This window comes from Crotalus tigris, unplaced genomic scaffold (genome assembly GCF_016545835.1).
Source record: "Crotalus tigris isolate CLP2741 ecotype Arizona unplaced genomic scaffold, ASM1654583v1 scf7180000018737.1251358, whole genome shotgun sequence".
Classification (NCBI taxonomy): domain Eukaryota; kingdom Metazoa; phylum Chordata; class Lepidosauria; order Squamata; family Viperidae; genus Crotalus; species Crotalus tigris.
In genome coordinates, this window is record NW_024097176.1 from 240,989 (window position 1) to 261,690 (window position 20,702).

Sequence of the window (20,702 nt, forward strand, 5' to 3'; positions counted from 1 at the left end):
CCTTCTAGTAGATGGATAATTATATACATTTGCTTAGTAAATAAATACATTTAAAAACATCTGCAGATCTTCACCAGCTTCCAAAGGAGCAACTTCACAGTCATATGACTTTTCACAATGTTACAAGGAGCAATGCTCAGAATTTAAGTCAGATGGGTTGCAACACAGGTGAAAAATGAAAGACAGATACCAGGAAACAAGATCAGGGAATTGAATATGCCCTGAAAACCTTCCTCCCTATTCCCTATCTTTTGACTTCCCTTCCCTGTTGAAAAGAAACAAGTTGATCAAAACAATTTCCCATCTTCAAATAACCTGCATTATCCAAAAGCAGTTTCCACTATTATTGATGGAGACTGTTTAAAACAAAATTCCAGTGCTGAAAGGCAGATGACAATACAGGAATATTAAATCCTAATTGCACAGTGAGGGTGTGTACGTGTGTGTGTGTGTGTGAAGGTGTGTGAGTGATTCCCTCCCCAGTATGACACTAGAAGTGCCCTCTACTACCTTATAGGGCAGTGTTTCTCAAACTTGACAATTTTAAGGCATGTGGACTTCAACTCCCAGAATTCCACAGCCAGCTTTGCTGGCTGTGGAATTCTGGGAGTTGAAGTCCATATGCCTTAAAATTGTCAAGGTTGAAAAACACTATTATAGGGCATTTCAGATTCAGGATATTTATTGTACCTGTCAACTGAAATTTGAATGCTACTATTTGGGCTAAGTAAAATTGTTCTTGCTTGAGACTCACAGATTCAAAAAGGAACCTGACTGCCACTTTATGAAGTAAACATATACACACATAGTAACAATTACCTAGAGGGGTAAGCTTCAAATCCTTTGATCATTACTTTACCTGTGGATTATTTCCAGGTTCAGTTTTGCTCCTTATGCATACTAGAGGGCCAAACAAATCCTTTTTCAATATGATAAGTTGGCCAAACAAGTTAGAAGATTTTGTTTTACACATTACTCATTTATTCTCTGCTTCAAACTTAATTAGTGCAAAGATAATATCAGAGAAGATTACATTTTTGAATGATATCGAAAAATGTGCGAGGAATAATGAACTTGATCACAGGAAAAAAAGCTTCTGCTGAAGTTCTTCAGGGACATCCGGCCTTCAGTTTTGACAAAAGCATTTCATTTTTGCGGCATTCCTGTTGAAATGACAATACAGGAATATTAAAACAGGTGGGTCTTCAAACTTAAAAGAGACATCTAGGATAAACAACAATGCTAGTCCTGCCATCCCAGACACCACTAGTAAGATGTAATTCACACCATGTTCAATGGAAGCTCCTTCTCAAAAGTGATTGTTAGTGTTTCAAGATGGCTGCCTGCTTTGATCAAATTCCATAAACATGAGAATCTGAAGCAAGGGAATTTGATAGGTCAAAGGTAGAAGGAATGGAAAGGGATCAATTTGGCCTGTGTGAATCATGTTAAAAAGTACAAGACTCTCTGAAAAATCACAGTAGCCCTAAACAACAGTGCTTTCTAGGTTAGTTTTTACTAGGTATAAGTAACCCATTGACTGCATGCAGCCCTCCTATCCCATTTTGTTTGCATTTTTTTTTTCATTTTTCAGTGGGGTGGGAGCGAATCCATTTGTTTCCCAGAGGTCTCCCGCTCCCACTTTCTAAACATAAGAATCATGGGGGAAAAATGGGTCCAAAAATTGTCTTTTCCTATGACATCATTATGGCTTCTACTCTGGTGTGCATTGGTGTGTCTCTCCTAAACATGCCCCCTGAGCCCTGTAGAATTCTATCCATGTTCTTGTCAAGAAGCCAAGATGAAAGAGGTCAACAACACACTAAATAATGAACTATGATATATAAGCCAGAATGGTTTGGGTTGAGGCTATATGATAAGCAACAAAACCACCCAAAAGTCACTTGTTGAGATAGGTGGCTATAGAAATCAATCAATCAAACAAACAAATAATAATCTAAGTTCTGATCTACCATAATGTATTAACCCAAGTATCCCACACACTGCTTTCAGCTTTTAACTACCAATATTAAATTCCATTGATTTCATAGACTGTTTTATGTGACATTAGATGATAAAGAATATATGGTGATATCAAAAGCCTTGCTGAAAAGCAACCCTATTTTAAAATATTATCAAGCTATGACATATCATATGTAAACCAACATCAAAAGTAGTTTCTGTTTCTTCATGAAACATGAAGTAACCATACTGTATTAACCTAACCTATTGTGAAGACCACTGAAAGCTGGTTTAAGGAATGACCTGAGATTTCTGAATAAAGTTTTGGTTGTGCACTGTCTATTATTTAGCTGTCACATGTTGCTGATTGTTCTTTCCTTTCTAAACCTCAGTAGAGTATCTGGTGTGGCAAGATCCTCAGAACTCTAGTAGAGAAAATATAAATTATATCAGTTCTTCTACCTCTTTAAATTCTTTGACTGTTTTGAAGTAAAGTCTCTGCTTCTCTAGTAATTCCAAGTATTCATCATTAAACTGGTCCCTTCTCATTTTGTTTTCTTGTTTTTTCCTCTCCAACTGTTGTAAGGAAAAGAAAAGAGAGAGATGGCACTATGCAACATTATTCAATACACAATAACTACACCAAATCAAGCAATATATAAAAACAGAAAATTAAAACTTTCAGGGATTTTCTTCGCCCCCCCCCCAAAAAAAAACCCTACTGTTCCACAGCACCTTAATCTATAAATCTTTAAACAGGGAAATGGGGAAAACAGGCAGACTCTGAAAGATCACATAATAAAGTTCTCTAAGCTCTTCAATACCCTAACTCTGTTGTAACTTTCCTTGCTCCTTCTGCTTACAAAAAGAAAAACTCTGAGGCTCCACTTTTACAGCCCATATTCATATGAAAATCTAGATCAAAGCGACTTTTACTCTTCTCTCACAGGCAGTTGCTGTCCTACCTGAATCCACAATGGATCAAATGAAGTTTAGCCAGAACAAAGCAGAGAAGATTGTGCTTGATTCAAGCACTGGTTGCTTTGAACTACGACAGTTAAAACTGATTTAGAGTAAAACTAAATGCTTTGCAATATCATCCAGTTTGTTAATTTACAGCAAGGGATCGTGTCCAAATAATATGTGATGCAGGCAGTATATTGAACAGCCTTTATCTAATCCAAAAGAATCTATAATTCCTTTGCCAAGATGAATTGTCTTTCCTCGGTGTAAAGGTTTTGACAGACCCTATCCCAGCCTCAGATACCCCCAGTCAAGGCAATATTTTCTGTGGCTGAACAGTTCTTAACCCTTCAGTTGAAATTTGCTTCTCTGAAAATGTTTGTTCTAGTTCAATTCTCTGTAGCACATTGAAGTATGCTCATATTTAGAGGAATTGAAAGAGTGCCAGCGAACAATTCTACTACATTTGAAAAAGGAAACAGGCACACATATCTAATATCAGAAAAAGATTATTTAACCTTCATTCGATTCTGTTTGATTCCTTCTACAATCTGTTCCATTTGTCTCAGAAATTGGTCTCGAGCACTAGGGGAAGCCATGGCTCTGAAAGGAAAAGCAAATGTTTTAGATGGTAGACAGGAAGATTGAGACTGGAAAAGTGAAAAAAAGAGATATTTTTGCCCACTTTATTTTTCTACAGCAATATACAGTTAAAGAAGGATAGCATACATATATGTGTGTTTGTATATGTTCATACTACTCTTTTAACAGTAGTGGCCAAAATTGTGGAAACCTTTTGGGAAAACTGTATTTTTGATGACTTTTTTTTTGGAGTAGTACCATAAAATTATATATCAATGGAAAGATAATTTAATCAACAATGTAATGCAACATAGTTTGTTCAATTATCTATACTGTATTCTATGAAAAGTTATAGCCAAATAACCAGAAAAAGGAAGCACAACTTGCTTAGGTTGGTATCAGGTAGCTTTCCTTCATGATTGTAGCCAATGAGCATGAGTGTATAGAGAGCCAATCAGGTGTCATCTTGTTTTGGCAATAAGCCAATCAGATCACAGTAGGATTCAGTTATTGATGTCATGTATTGAAGCTGAGAGGAGGACATTTGTCAGTGTGTTATGTGATCGCTATCAAGTTGGTTGTTTTTTTTTTCTTTCATTTAGTAAGCTTATAAAATGTAATAAAATTAAAGTACTGGTGCAAAGAGTTGACTGGTTGCCCAGAAAGCGATGTAAAATAGTATTATTAAGTGAGCAAGACTACAGTTATAAAGAAATTAGAAATAAAATTGGTGGAAACTTAATCAAAGATGGCATTTCTACTGTACACTTTCCCCAAAAGGTTTCCACAATTTTGGCCACTACTGTATATAATCTTATTTTTCTGCCTTTGAAAAGTCCCTGCAGTTTTCTTGGCAAGGTTTTGAGAAGTGGTTTATCTTTGCTTGCTTCCTAGGGCTGAGAGTGAGTGACTGGCCCAAGATAACTCAACGAGTTTTGTGCTTAAGGCAAGACTAGAATCATGATCTCTTGGCTTAATGCTTTAATCACTATACCAAACTGGGTTTTTATATAGTCAGTGGAGTTATCCTAAGCTTATGAATTCTTGGATGATAATAAACCAATGTTCCAAGTGAAAAGTAAGATACAGACTTTATTAAAACATTATTTGGAAATAATATCCTGCATCTATGAAAAGCAGTACTGAAAGTTTAGGGCTGTCAAATCTACAGTCCATGGCCGTATCTGGCTGTCAAATCATTTTCTGAAGCCTTCCAGAATATTTTGTAGGCACTGAGATACCACCTGGTAAGCAAAGGCATTGAATACCATGTAGATATCCAGGATGCACAACAGGGTAAGGACTGGTCTGGTTCCCATAACTTGCCTCAGTCTCCCAGCCTAGGAGGGTATAGTTAAGTGGTCTCAGAGATAACCTCAAAGCTGCTCACAACAAATAGCTCCTGTTCTCACACTCTATGGCAGGTAATGCCTTCAGGTAGAGAAAAGGTGGAAGTGAAATTTGATCAGGGAGGATAGGCAGGAGATTGGGACTGCTATGGGGAGAGGTAGTTGAAGAGGAGGAGTCTGGCTGTCCCTCCGTACTACTCCCTGTCCAGTGCTTTTTTTGTAAAAAAAAAGGTGCCGGAACTCACACACGTCATACAACCTGCCTTGCCTACCCTACAAGGTTCCATCCAAAAAAGGTGCCAGAATTCCGTTCTGGGCGTTCTATGAGAAAAAATGCCCTGGAAAAGATAATAAGCAAGCAAGGGACAAAACTATCACTCCAGTCAAGAAGAGACCAGAAAAATAAAAAAGGCAGGATTTGAGCAGCTCGATGAAGGATACTTTTTCTATATTTCCTTCCTTCCTTCCTTCCTTCCTTCCTTCCTTCCTTCCTTCCTTCCTTCCTTCCTTCCTTCCTTCCTTCCATCCATCCATCCATCCATCCATCCATCCATCTATCTAGACTTCTGGCAACTGCCTGCAGCGTCCCTGAAGTTTTCTTGGCAACATTTTCAAAAGTAGTTTGCTTTTGCCTAGGGCTGAGAGAGAGGTCACCCAGATGGCAAGTTTCTATTTCACAGAAAATAGAATTGTTGTTGTTGTTAATTTAATAAATGTATGATTAACAACATGCTGTGATACTTTTCATTCTCTTTATTTTTTACTTGTCAAAGTACTTTGTATCAATTCAGAAATATATAGAGGCTTTACTGTGGCAAACTTACAGCTAATGGAAGTAGTTCTCATGTGCCACCCATGGTGTTTTAAGTTAGAGACCCTGGTTTAACAAGTGCTCCAAATTATGTTCAATGAGCATAAAGAGCTCTTATTAAAACAAGACAACCTGGCAGGCTAACACTCAGGAACCCCATGAAATCTTTCTGTTTGCAACAAAAGTCTCTGTGTGTTTGCAAACACAACCACGACAATTATGGTTTAGCTGCAAACATGCCTAGGGACTTGTTTCTTTAAGTGGTATAGCTGCAAGCCAACCTTTTACGGTTTCTTGGACGATGTACAAAACTGATATTGTTATTAGTACCAGCCATGCTGCCTGAGGACAAACAATTTTACTTATGTGTAAATAAGTAAAATATCCAGAAGAATCTTGCTAAAGCACAACAAACACATGAAAGCCAGTTTGGGGTAGTGCTTAAGGCACCAGGCGAGAAACTGGAAGATAGCAAGGTGTCAGGAGTCAAGAACAAAAAAAACAAATACTTAGAGGACCATTTTCTATTTCTCCCTGGAAGGCAACAAATAGAATATTTATTTATCTATTTTTATCTTGCCTTGATTACTTTATAAATAACTCAAGATGGCAAACATTCCTAGTACTCTTCCCTCCTTTTATTTTTCCCATAACAACAATCCTGTGAGGTAGGTTGGGCTGAAAGAGTGACTGGCCCAAGGTAACCCAGCTGCCTTTATGTGCCTAAGTGAGACTGGACTTCACAGTCTCTTGGTTTCTAGGCCAGCACTAATCTAATTAACCACTACACCAAACTGATTCTCTATACCAGGGATAGGCAACCTTGGCTCTTTTATGACTCGTGGACTTCAACTCCCACAATTCCTGAGCCAGGCTGAAGTCCACGAGTCATAAAAGAGCCAAGGTTGCCTACCCCTGCTCTAAACTCTTTAAAAATTCAGAGAAAAGTAGCAGGAGTATATTTTGCCCGAGCAACTATTGGATAGAGTTTTATAATTCATAGTATGAGATACTGTAATGTATATGTGAAGGCTTTAAAAGTGTTTCTTAAATTGAAATTGAACACAAGAAGTCACAGAAATTATGCTTAGCCCAAAGGAAAAAAATGTGATTAGTTTACTTACTGCTGGAAGTTATCATGAACAGAATTAAGCAAATTAACCTGAAAAAGAATTAAGCAAATTAACCTGAAAAAAATATAAGGTTTTCCATGTAAAGTCATTCAAGCAATAGTTTTGTTAAAAAGCAATTTATATATGATTGTATATTATACAATAGAGTACTGATTACATAATTACTGGCAAATGAACATGTGAATTCTTCATATCCTGGATTGCAAAAAATAAGAGGTAATTGTTGATAGCTTATTCATGCATTCGTGCAATCATAAATGGCAAGAATATTTATCTATGAACCAGCCTTGTGTTATCTTGGTATATTAAATGCAAATACTGCATGCTATCACATTTCCAGCACTATATAAAATATGTGCTGGCAGGAAATTTAGATTACCACAGTCTAAAATATCCAAATATGTATTGTATTTACAACTATGCCACTGTTCAATAGCACAGATATTTAGATTCACCGATTCATCCTCAGAACAGAATTCCACTGAAAGAGGATTAATCTCCTAATAAGTTAGTGGAACAAGCTAAAGCAGACCAAACTGAATAATTCCTTAGTAAAACAAATTATGTTGGGCAGTATTCCATCTGTTTTCTTCTAAGGCTGAAGTACCAAAATTAAACAGATCTATGAGGTAAAAAATAGAAGAATTCCCAATCAGTACCATAAGTTATACAGTTATTGTCATGCTTTGGCTGAAAAGCCCAATCAAGCAAAACACCAGAGTCATTGCATCCTCTAATCTAATTTTTAGGCAGTAACAGACCAGTAGAACTGAATGGAAGCTAGCTCTGAGGAAATGGCGGGAAGCAGATAATTAAAAGAGTAAACTTTCCCTCTCCTGTCTGACAGTTCAGGTCACATTATCCAATACATTTTCCAGTAATTGTTATGAGAAGAAACTTCAGTTTGCCAAAACAACTCTTCAACAGTTTCAGCTCTCACGTTGATAAGGGACACCTGTGGATCCAAACTTTCTCTACCCCTACCCCCATACTGTAGGCAAGCAAGAAGAATTACAGCAGTCCTAAAGGCAGTAGGTTTGATAGCTTGACAGTTACATGGCATAATCTAGACCAGGGGCAGTCAACCTTGGCTCTTTTATGACTCGTGGACTTCAACTCCCAGAATTCCTGAGCCAGCATAGCTCAGCTTGGAAACCTCTCCCTTTCCCCTCAGCATGGTTGGCTCAGGAATTCTGGGAGTTGAAGTCCACGAGTCATAAAAGAGCCAAGGTTGACTACTCCTGATCTAGACTTATCCTCTTATCCCTCCTTGTACCAGCATGTGGACTTTGGGTCTAGGACAACTCATCACAGCCAACTTGCCCCAGGACAATTTGCCATCGAACAAAAATTGCATACTACTGAAGAAATGGTGAAATAGAATAATTAAAGGAAGGATGCAAAAGGAGGCACAAAATGAGATGTGAATAACAAAAATTAAAATAATTTGTAAATAGTTTTAAAAAATTAAATAAATGGAAATGGAAATGGTCACATAGCAAGAAGAACTGATGGCAGGTGGATCAAGGCAGTCATAGAGTGGATCCCACTTGATAAAAAGCGTCCACGAAAGAGACCTAAAACAAGATGGATTGACGACATCAGCAAGTATTATAGGCCCAGTTGGCAAAAGAAAGCTCAGGGCTGGATAGGTTGGAAACAGGCAGAAGAGGCCTTCGTCCTGCAGTGGACAGACAATGGCTAAAATGAGGAATTAAATACAATTTTTGAATTGTCCCGTGGTGAGTTGTCCTGTGGCGAATTGTCCTATGGTGAATTAGCCGTGGCAAACTGTCCCGTTCCGTGGACATCAGTCGCACACTGATTCACTGAGAAATATTACTGAACCTATCTTTATATCCACAACATTAACAATATTTTTAAGCAAAAGGTGATTTTACAAATTCAGAGTGTACCCCAATATAATTTGTTAATAAGCAAACATAAAGTGTATTTTAGTTCTAAATAAGCTAATATAGGATTTGCAGCCTTGGTTATTTCATGATATTATCAATCTCAAAAAATAGGCTTTGTGTGTTTTCCAAATTACTGTTAATCTTACTTACCTCTTTTTCCAAATAGACCTTTTTATCATCCAGTGTGTTGTAGAGGGTAAAAAACTGCTTTGTTTCTTTGTGCGTTGCTGATACTGTGAAAAATCAAGAATTCATAAAAACAAGATAAAAATGTAGTAGACCACAACTGATTGCATATTTATTTAGTTTACAGCCCACCTTTCTACTCCAACAAATATTCAAAGATGCTGAAACAAAAATTAAAACACAAAGAAAATTATTTCAAAATACAGATGAAAATGAACAGTAAAATAGCTCCCAAATCATTTAAGAATTAAAAGTCTAGATCAGGGTTTCTAACTTTGACAATTTAAAGACATGTGGACTTCAAATCCTAGAATTCCCCAGTCAGTATATATCTTTTAAGGATAGTCTCCTACAAGTAGTCCCTGATTTACTACTGTAATTGAACCTGGCAATTATGGTTGTAAGTCATGACAATTGTAAAGCGATTTGAAAGAATGTTTCACCCAATATTACGACCTTTTCTGCAGCTGTTGTTGAGCCAATGCAATGGTTGTTAAACGAACAGTGAGGATCTTAACTGAACTTATTGTTCACTATGATGATTATCAGGACTGAAAGTTTGTATTCACCTTTGTAGTGTTTTGATCCATTATGTTAAAGGGATGTTTCAATCATGCGTTCAAGATGTTTTCTTTTCACAGATCACCACTGCTCTCTTCATATTTTTATATACCATTAAAATAGCATCCTTTCTATACTTAAATGTTCAAAATGGGATCTAATGAAACCATTCCATTTAAGAGAGCAACTGTATGGGTTATCAATTTCAGCAGGCATTTCTCTGGTGCCTGTGTTTAGAAGTGCATCCAGTTTTGGTGTAATTATTCCTAGTTCTGTGTCCAAAACAGAGTAATATTAAATTGTATCCTTAGTCTACACCAGGGGCCCCCAACCTGTGGGCCATGTGAGTGGGGAGCTAGCGTGCTTGTATGCGTTCACAGCCTGATTCTTGCAAGCAGTGGACACATCCCCACTAGCGTGAACAGTGAGCAAGCAAATGAAGCTGTGCGTGCACACACACACACACCTTCCCCTCGCACAAAACTATCCCTCTTCCCCTTCCTCCCCCCCCCCCGTGCTGGGCTGCCAACCTGGAAAAGTTGGGGAATGCTGGTCTATACCATGGGTTTTGCAATTCCCCCAATCTTAAAAACTCGTTTGAAATGACTGCATTTAAACTTTATAGGCAATTTATAATATATTCATCAAATTATTAAAGAAACCCGCTAGTAAAATCATAAATTTTGAACAATCTAAAAAATGTTAAAAACTCCAATTATGATACCCCAATTTGGGACTAAGCATCAGACTATGGCTGCAACTTTTTTCTGTTATGAAAACCATCCATGATTGTTATAATGGATTTGAATTAGAACCCCAAATATCTAGTCCTGATTTATTTCCTATCCATTCTCATATTGTCCTATATTCTCCTCCTATATATAGTCTTGTTTGGCTTTGTTACTGTATTTTTTTCTTTCTTGGAGTTCGTATTTTAACACTGTAAATAAAATAAAATATTGGGAAAAAAGAAAAAACTAAGCTGGCAAGTAATCAGCTAGTCTCAAAGCACCAGGCAATAGATCTTAACATAAAATCAACATTCTGTGAATTGTAGCTCACATAAATTTATTGGAAGTGACAAAGCCTCAGCTTGTAAAGCAAAAATGGTTATTCTAAATGATTTGCAATGCTCGTTTAAGTATCTACCAGGCAGGCAAAAGGTAGAATTCTCCTAAATCATCCATTCACTACATTAAGCACAGCCAAGAAAAGAAGGCATCTGTTCTGGAGAGAAATAAGGTAGATTTTGACAGAAAACACTCTTCAGGCTATTAATGGTATTGGAGAGCCTGAAAAGGCATAATGGTAAAACTCATATATTATTTTGGTGTGGTTGCTGATCAATCATATGCATGCATGGCTATGCGCACACAAATGGACCAAACAGATCAATCTGCTCTGATATATTTTTACTGTCTCTTACTGTGTGGTTCTATTTTACCGCATTCTTTACTTCCATATCTATATGTATACACACACATTTTTAACTCATTGCTCCAACAACTTTTGAGGAAAGGTGATGCATTTTTTTAAATTTAAAGTAGTTTTTAAGGATAAGCAATGAAAAATGCTGAACTACAATTGCAGACTAACAAAACATCAGGCCAGGAGTACAGCAGCAGTGATGGGAAGAATCCATTCAGTGCAGAGATAATAGTATTTTCTACCAGGATAACCTTAGTACTGGTCCTTGACTTACAACAGTTCATTTAGTGACCATTCAAAATTACATCACTGAAAAAAGTGACTTACGACCGTTTTTCACACGACCGTTGTAGCATCCTCATGGTCACGTGATTTACATTCAGATGCTTGACAACTTACATTTATGACGGTTGAAGTGTCCCAGAGTTGTATGCTCCCTTTTTGTGACCTTCTGACAAGCAAACTCAACAGGGAAACCAGATTCACTTAACAACCAGGTTAATTTAAGAACTGCAGTGATGCAGTGATTCACTTAAGAAAGGTGGTGAGAAAAGTTATAAAATGGAGCAAACTCACTTCACTCATTTCTCACTTAACAACATAAATTTTGGGTTCAATTGTGGTCATATGTGGAGGACTGCCTGTATATACAAAGTAAATCACAAAGCGCAACACACACATATACTGTCAACCTCATCTCCAAACCAAAAATGAAACTTCTGCTTAAAAAACTGAGAGGCAGAAACCACATTCAATTTCAGAATGCACTGGTCTACATGGTGAACATGAGCTGATGTCTAAAAAGATCTTATGGTTGTCAGCAAAGATCTGTAAATACCTACACTTCTGGAGGAAAAGAACCCAGGAAAAGATAAAGGGTTGTGCTCCCCACTTAATTTCCCAGATTTACAATTCATTTACTACCTGCAGCAAGAAATAGTTATGTCAGGAATTTCCTCATGCATATGTTGGGAAGCAGATACCATTTTTTAATGCACCTAACATTAGTATTTATCCAAAGGACTTTTCAAATGTAAATAGACTTTAAACAAGTTCAGAACTCTAGAAATCGTAACTCGTCTAGCATTTATTTCCCAATCTTCATAAATAGGGTTATAAACAGTGGTGGGATTCAGCCGATTCGCACCACTTTGGCAGAACCGTTAGCTAATTTTTTGTTGCCCAGGCCCAGACTGGACTTCCGGAAGTGGCTTCTACACAGAGAACCAGTTATTCACATATTTGAATCTCACCACTGATTATAAATGCCACTTTCAGAGTAATAAAGATAGGCAAGTCTCCCAATAAGATGAACTTCTAGATATGCTACAGGCAAATTGAGGGTAAGATGAGTTATTAGAGCCAATTCAACCCTGCATCCTGACGGCTTCTAGGACTTAAGGTTTTCCCTACTCTACAAGTAGTCCTCGGCTTACAACCATTTGTTCAGTGACTGTTCAAAGTTACAACAGCGCTGAAAAAAGTGACTTAACGATCGTTTTTCACACTTATGACCACTGTAGCATTCCCACGGTCACATGATCAAAATTCAGACACTTGGCAACTGGTTCATGTTTATGACCGTTGCAGTGCCCCAGGATCATGTGATCACCTTTGGGACCTTCTGACAAGCAAAGTCAATGGGGAAGCCAGATTCGCTTAACAACTGCAGTGATTTGCCTAACAACTGTGGCAAGAAAGGTCACAAAGTGGGACAAAACTCGCTTAATGACTGTCTCATTTAGCAACAGAAATCTTGGGCTCAATTGTGGTGGTAAGGCAAGGGCTATCTGTAGTTAACTAGCGCATGGATAACAGCATTCTGTATGGAAGTGCCAAGTGATCGTGACATGGCTTTCTTCTACTGGTGTCCATCCCCCCCCCATCTGTATGAATCTGGCCTGGTTCTCTGCTGATACACTTCCTGTGCCCTCATGTAGAGAACATGAAGATCATGGAAGATAGCAATAGCCCTTAGACCAGTGTTTCTCAACCTTGACAATTTTAAGGCATGTGGACTTCAACTCCCAGAATTCCACAGCCAGCAATGCTGGCTGTGGAATTCTGGGTGTTGAAGTCCACATGCCTTAAAATCGTCAAGGTTGAGAAACACTGCCTTAGACTTATATACCGCTTCACAGTGCTTTATAGCCCTCTCTAAGCGGTTTACAGAGTCAGCATATTGTCCCCAGCAATCGGGTCCTCATTTTACCCACCTCGGAAGGATGAGTCAATGAACACTTCACATTTCATGGCTCTATCCAAGAAGGCAATCCTGCATTGCCAGTTTTCTGGCAATGTTATAGACATGGTTTGTTACTGTTTTCAACTTCCTAATTTATTGTGCACAGGACACAGTTTGGTGGGCAGTAGTGATTTAAGACACCAGAGTAGAAACCAGGAGACTGTGAGTTCCAGTCCCACCTTAGGCACAAAGCCAGCTGGGTAACCTTGAACCTGTCACTCTCTCAGAACAAAGAAGCAAACTTCCAAATACGTTGCCAAGAAAATTGCAGGGACTTGTCTCAGAAGGTAACTGACTTAAAGGTATTCATCATCACCACCACCACTATCTAGTCTCCAGCTAAGGAATTCCCAGGAAGTCTCCCACCCAAATACTAACCAAGGCCAAACCTACATAACTTCTGAGATCAGCAAAGTTGATTAGATGGTGCCATCTGCTGCTTATTACCATTTACCCCCCCCCCCAAATAAATTATAGAAGTATCAAATCTTCAATCTGCAGGTAATTTTTAAAGTACCTGAGAATAGAGATAGGAGATGACTATCCAAAGGCAACTAACAGAGCAAATATTAGCCAGGCGCATCATCATGCTCTATAAGTGCATGCTATTTAGTAGTGAGAAATACACATATACCTTGACCATATAGTTCAATAAATCTCTTCTGGTACTGTGTCAACTCAGCTCTGCTGGGCACCTCATCAATCTTACGTTGCAAAATGGATATTTCCCTATTACGGCGGGCCTGAAAATATTAATTATGCTAATTAAGAGAGTGCAATGTTCAAACAAAATATAAAAACCAGATAGTTTTTAAAAATGGAGTGACATTCCAAAAGAACTGGATAAAAGAATCAATTGCTACAATGCAGCTGCTTCCCTGGGACAGCTCTTGGCTGAAACAGCTTTTTAAAAGAAAATTAATAATTGCTTGAAACAATGTTTACATTTTGAAGCATTCGTTTTAAGAAATTAACATTCACACATTAACCAGAAATTACATTGAACATGAGGGGAAGGCATTTAGTAAGTTCATTTTCCCCCAGCTTACTTACCAGAAGCAGTCTGATCTTCTGCAGTTTCTCTTTTTCGGTTTTGTATTGTTGGTCTATAATTTTAGTAGGTTCCTATTATTCAAGACATAAAAATATCCACATTCATGTGAGCTGAACTAAGTTCTATTGAAACCAATCTGAGTGTACAGCAATACAGGTAATCCTCAACTTAGTGACCATACAAGTGGTCTGAAAAAAGTGACCTATGAGTGTTTTTCACACTTAAGACAGTTGTGGCATCCCCATGGTCACATGATCAAAATTCAGATGTTTGGCAACTGATTTGTAGTTATGACGGTTGCAGTATCCCAGGGTCAGGTGATCAGCTTTTGTGACCTTCTGACAAGCAAAGCCAATGGGGAAGCCAGATTCACTTAACAATTGTGTTACTAACTTAACAACTGCAGTGATTCACTTAACAACTGTGTAAGAAAGTTCATAAAATGGAGCAAAACTCACTTAAATGTTTTACTTAGCAACATAAATTTTGGGCTCAGTTGTAGTCACAACTTGAGAACCAGCTGTATTCACTATTTAGTTCCACACTTAATGAAACACCTCATTCCTGCTGCTTCTCAGAATGAGGTTACTGATTGCAGAAGGGGATACAAATGGTTAATGATGTAGATTAAGGTTTAGGAGCTAATTAAGAGTTAAAGGTAATAGAGAAAGAAAAAATAATATCTAATGGATTCTGGAGCTTCTTCTCACAAGCATCCACATACATGATAACAGTCCTAATTTATAGCTAACTCTCCCCTTGCCAAAAAAGCTAATATATTTTGATTCAGAAACCCTTCTTCAGGTTAGGGCATGTTTCTTGCTTGACAGAAGCCAAAGTAGAAAATCAGATATTAAAGGTCTAACAACTTGGTCACTCTTCCCTCTTTTTCGAAGCTCACCTGAAAGAGAGGGAAACTTTCCTGCTCCTGATTCATTGCTCAGAGTTTTCCAGGCTTTGTTGCTCTCTCCTTGGGGTGTCAAACTGCCAGCCCACAGGCCGGATGCGTCATCCGGAGGCTGCGCCCACTCCATTGCCAGCAATGGCAAAACTGTCCTGATACGTTGCACGATGTCACAAGTTTTAAATGTCTGCTCTCTCCTGATTATTTAAACCATCTGACTATTTAAATCATCCCGGCCAGTTTCTAACCAGAACTAGATTAGATTAGATTAGATTAGATTACCTTTATTTTCATTTTTTACTGTGGGCACATTGGCACACATTAAAAATGAAATTCAGTTCCTTGCTCTCAAAGTGTACACATACATAACACACATTCAAACATACTACATACAACATATGTATAGACCTACACCCTTACATATAAGTAACATATAAATATTAATCACTGTCCATCTTGAATATATAATGGAGCTTGAGAGTTCACAAGGTTAATACTGTATGGCACAAAACTGACTGAATTTGGATGTTCTGCTTCGGATACCACGGTGCCTCCTCCCAGAAGGTAACAAGGAAAACAGGTGGTGAAGAGGATGTGTAATGTCTATAATTGCAAGGGTTTTCCCATTCAATCATAGTTATCAAGGAAGCAAAGGACAGAAAGTTCCAATACTTGCTATTTACCCTTTCCTCTCCACTTTCAGCTGCTTCCGCTTTCAAATTTTCAATGTTTTGTTGGAGGCGTGCCATTTCTTCCTTAAAGAATAAAAAAAAAATAGAAATAGTTCATCTCCATTAGCCAACACTGTACTCTTTATGAAAAAAGAAGCCAAGAACTACATAATCAAGAACACAGGTTATGTTCAAATTAGGTGAAGATACACACATGGACTAGAGACAAAATAAAATTAAAACACTGTTATTTACGATGGAACTTCTTTTACTGATATAGATAGATAGATAGATAGATAGATAGATAGATAGATAGATAGATAGATAGATAGATAGATAGATAGATAGATAGATAGGATGCTCTAATGTTGACTGTTGCATACTTTTGGGGAGGGAAGAAACAGTTTTTTTTCCTGAAGTATTTCTTGCTCTGGAAAATAAAAGATGTATGCTGGCTTGAAAATGTTAGTACACCATTGATTAAAAATGCATCCACCATCCAGATTACAAGAAAAAAATAGTTGAAAGATGTATCTGCAAAACAACTCTCATTTCTTTAAAAAAAGCAAAGGAGATTTTAAAGTTATAACATTTTAGGGCACTTAAATGAGTTCAGTAAAAATAATTCTCCAGCAATCTATAACTGTTACCCTAAAAGGCATTAAGATAAAGGATCTGAAAATTCATAGGACATTTCATTTCTCTTATCTTGATTCCTACTTTTATCCTCATGCCTTTTGAGAAGAAAATGCATGCCATCTGCACAGCAAAAAAATATGTCCCAAATTTCTCTTAACAAGGTGCTCTTTTTAGCCTCCGCTCCATGTAACATTAAAAACTCATGCAAACATTAATTACAGCCTAAGACTACGGACATGGTAAAATAGGAAGCAACCCTATATCAGGTTAAATGAATGGTTTATCCTAGTAATGTTATTAGAAATTCTCTTACTTGAGAATTCTGGGAATTAGAAAACATATATCTGCTTAGGTATGACTGCTTAGGTATGACTTAGGACAAGTCAATCCCAACTAAGTCTATATTGACCAGATATACCTGAACATGCCTGAAATTGGACAGAGACCACTAGAACAGTAACTGTGTATGTGACACTCATACTGTATGAGTGACACTCATACTGTGTATGTGACACTCATACTGATATTTGACCAATGTTTAATTTGGCTAACCTAAATTAACTCTGATTTAAAGAACAGAGTACCCAGAATTTTCCAGACCTATAGCCATTTTTTTTTTCAAACAAAAAGTCCACTCCTGATTATTTTAACTTTCTTAATTCAGTGGCTTCATTTAGATATTTTGTTTAAAAAAAACATGTTGCTGCTAGTATTGTGAAACAATCAGGATTCCAAAGCCTTTACAAATTTACAGTCTGCTCATTCCTGCATATCCTACCTATAGAGCATGGTTTGATTACAGTGGGCAATTATTTTGTTATATCATACTGCAAAATGAACATATGTAACAGGATCTTAAAGGAGTTTCTTATATAGCATTACACAAACAATAACAAAAACATATCTAAATAACTTTCTCAAACTTACCCTACAATGTGCTTTAAATTCTTGTTCTTGTCCTTTAAGATTCTCATTCATTGCCACCAGCGCTCGAAGCTTCTGCAATACACTAGGATAATAATATGTACGAATTAAATCTGAGGATTTAAAACACCTGTTCTAAGCAAATGTAAGCATTAGATGAAGAGAAAACCTTTTTTTTTCTAATTATCTGAAACAATCTGATAATAACAGAATTAAAGATGGTGAATAGGCTTAATAAAACATAACCTTGTGAAAAACAACCATCTAAGTTACTAGTTACATTTTGTCCTACATAAAATATTTCTAAAAAGTAATTTTTTTAAAAAAAAAAGACAGAATAGGAACTTCAGTTTGAACCTACTGTGTTTATAAAAGAAGTTCAAACAGAGGTTCCTAAAAGGAATATACCAAGGCAAGTGAAACTGAAATGCACTTGCATCATGTTGATGGTATTCTTTCAAAAATTATACAGTAAAAATAGGGATTAAAAGTTTCAGTAGGAACATTTGTAAAACATTTTAGTCCATAATTTGTTTTGATGTAGTTTGACCATTTTGGGAAACCTCTGAATTCAAATCATCATTGACCAAAAATCAAGATATCTAAGCTATGGTTCTACCCATATATATATTCAAATGCTTGAACATATAAGCATTTTTACAGTGGAGAGAAACTGAGTTATAAGAATCACTTTTTCCTGTGTTTAGACTTGGGAAAAGCTCTTGCTTTTCTTCACTTTTTTCATTGTGCACCAAGTGTTCTCTTGGCATACTTGTACCAAGTTTCCTTTTTATCCTCTTAAGAGATCAAGAAAATATGGCTGTGATCTTCTTGAAGCCACATATTAGTAATATCAGATCACCCTTTTTAAGAGATCTTTTTCTCTGAACACAGAGAGCAAGCTTTAAAAACATCCTGTAACCTCTGGAATATGCCCTAAAATTCTGCTGTAAGTCTTCCTGGCAATAATAAAAACACTAGTGAGTATCACCTACCTTAACAGGTTATGCTAATTAAGGGAGTGCAATGTTCCAGATTTAAAGAGAATACATGGGTGAACATGGTGAATCTGATGGTAATAGATCAAAGATGCCACATCTTTCCTGGCATCATCATGCTATGGATAGGAAGAGGTCCAACAAGGGCAAAAATATATGACTCTGCATGTATGTGTATACACACATGAATGGGTACACAATACAAACCCACGCCAAGAATTGGAAAAACTCCAACATAGGCAATCTCTCTCCCTCCCTCCCTCCCTCCCTCCCTCCCTCCCTCTCTCTCTCTCTCTCTCTCTCTCTCTCTCTCTCTCTCTCTGTATTCAGATTCTCTAAATCAGTTCACCAGTGTTAAATTTTTATACATATCACATTAAAGTAATTTCTGTTCACTTAAATATTACCAAATGTTATTCGCAAATTCTGCTTCTTAAAAATATATATAAAAAGCCCAACTTAAAAAACATTTTTTAAACTCATTTACACTCTAGCAATGTTAATACCCTAATTCTTGGTAAATTAGAATTAAACTGTAACCCATTTAATTCCAGGGAGAAAAAAAAACATGTGGTTTAAAGCAATAACCCCTTAAATTAGTCATAAGTATTTTGTATCCAGCCACTGCCAAACTTTCTGATTCTTTCTTGCCAAAGTTTGCTGCACATATCTTTACTAATATTTAAAACTGCTAATCCTTCCAAATCTGCTACTCAGTGTAACAACAACAACAATAGAGTTGGAAGGGACCTTGGAGGTCTTCTAGTCCAACTCTCTGCTCAGGCAGGAAACCCTATACTTTTGCAGATAAATGGTTGTCCAGTCTCTTCTTAAAAACTTCCAGTGCTGGAGCATTCACAAGAGGCAAGTTGTTCCACTGATTAACTGTTCTGTCAGGAAATTTATCCTTGGTTCTAGGTTGCTTCTCTCCTTGATTAGTTTCCATCCATTGCTTCTTGTCCTGTCTTCAGGTGCTTTGGAGAATAGCTTGACTCCTTCTCCTTTGTGGCAACCCCTGAGATAGTGGAACACTGCTATCATGTCCCCCCTAGTCTTTCTCTTCATTAAACTAGACATAACCAATTCCAGCAACCGTTCCTTATATGTTTTAACCTCCAGTCCCCTACTCATCTTTCTCTGTACTCTTTTTGTAGACTCTCAACATCTTTTTTTACATTGTGGTGACCAAAACTCAAGGCAGTATTCCAGTTGTGACCTTACCAAGGCGTTATAAAGTGGTATTAACACTTTATGTGATATTGATTCTATCCCTCTGTTAATGCAGCCTAGCACTGTGTTGGCTTTTTTGACAGCTGCAGCAATAAAGGCTATGAAGCAAAGCCTATAATTTTGGGATGTAACATCTTGGCCTCTTATCCACTGCAATTCCAAGCCATATACTTTGTGTACATAGTGAAAACAAAACCTTGAGCCAAATAAACACGTGTAAGAGCATATGCATTTTTATTGTGTGTATACCCTTTCTGGCTTTGCATAAAATTTAAAATAAAAATAGATAAATCAGTACATCTTACTGATAGCAAATTCTATTTGCTATACAATATAAGGAGCACAGTGGCTCACATGGTTAGGATGTTGGGTAGATTAGCAAGCCGACATTCGAAACCCAAATGCTGCCATGGGGCGAAGTTAAGTTCCCATCCCTTGCTCCTACTGGAGACATGAAAGGCCCCCCAATTGGGCATCCCCTCCTCCGGACAACGGTGATATCACCAGCTAATCCTTTCAACCCAGAAGTGTGTTTTGGTGCTTCTGACACAAATGCTGTGCTATTAAATACTTTATGGGGAAAAAAATTAAACAACAAAGTACACCACTATGAAAGGAATAAAACAGAATGGGAGTAGATGTAGCACGTACTTTGTGTCTGCTTGAGATTCCACCACTTCCAAAGCTGCCAATTCCTTTTCTAATTTTTCACTATACGATTTAACCTATGAAATCAGAATTTATAACAGATGGTGTAAACATTTCATGGATCAAAAGATGATTCAAAGAAGTCAATCTAATCAGCAAGAAACACCCTCTAAGATTTTTATCTGTCTCTGTTAAGAATTCTTGGCAACATCTGGCAACCTTTTCATTGTATAACTAGCATAATTTCTAAAAGCATAGTTGTTTTTTTCCCAAACAAACAGTGGTAGCAGATCTCATGACTAAACATATTACACATTCAGCATGATTCTTCTTGTTTGACCACAATTGCTACATTCTTTGATTCTTTGAAGTTTAGAAAGCAGGAAAGATGAAGCAGACATAACACTTATTTCTGTAGAAATCTAAGAATGAAGTGAAGTATGCTGATTTCACTAATCCATTCAACGTTTCCAGTGGTAAATGAATGCTTTGAATATC

The 20,702-nt window shown here is 37.2% G+C and overlaps 1 protein-coding gene across 2 annotated transcripts in view; it reads right to left on the bottom strand.

Moving 5' to 3' along the window:
* Nucleotides 1-630: 630 nt before the first annotated feature.
* CCDC93 (coiled-coil domain containing 93) overlaps nt 631-20,702 on the bottom strand; it is a 42,994-nt gene continuing 22,922 nt past the window's right edge. For both annotated transcript variants that reach the window (XM_039355697.1, XM_039355698.1), the window contains 10 exons: nt 20,208-20,281; nt 17,332-17,413; nt 15,778-15,849; nt 14,190-14,261; nt 13,771-13,879; nt 8,867-8,949; nt 6,792-6,829; nt 3,444-3,528; nt 2,425-2,538; nt 631-1,163 (listed from right to left, as the gene is read on the bottom strand). In XM_039355697.1, coding sequence (XP_039211631.1) covers nt 1,110-1,163; nt 2,425-2,538; nt 3,444-3,528; nt 6,792-6,829; nt 8,867-8,949; nt 13,771-13,879; nt 14,190-14,261; nt 15,778-15,849; nt 17,332-17,413; nt 20,208-20,281 — 783 coding nt within the window. In that variant the 3' untranslated portion in view covers nt 631-1,109. The remainder of the gene's footprint in view (nt 1,164-2,424; nt 2,539-3,443; nt 3,529-6,791; nt 6,830-8,866; nt 8,950-13,770; nt 13,880-14,189; nt 14,262-15,777; nt 15,850-17,331; nt 17,414-20,207; nt 20,282-20,702) is intronic.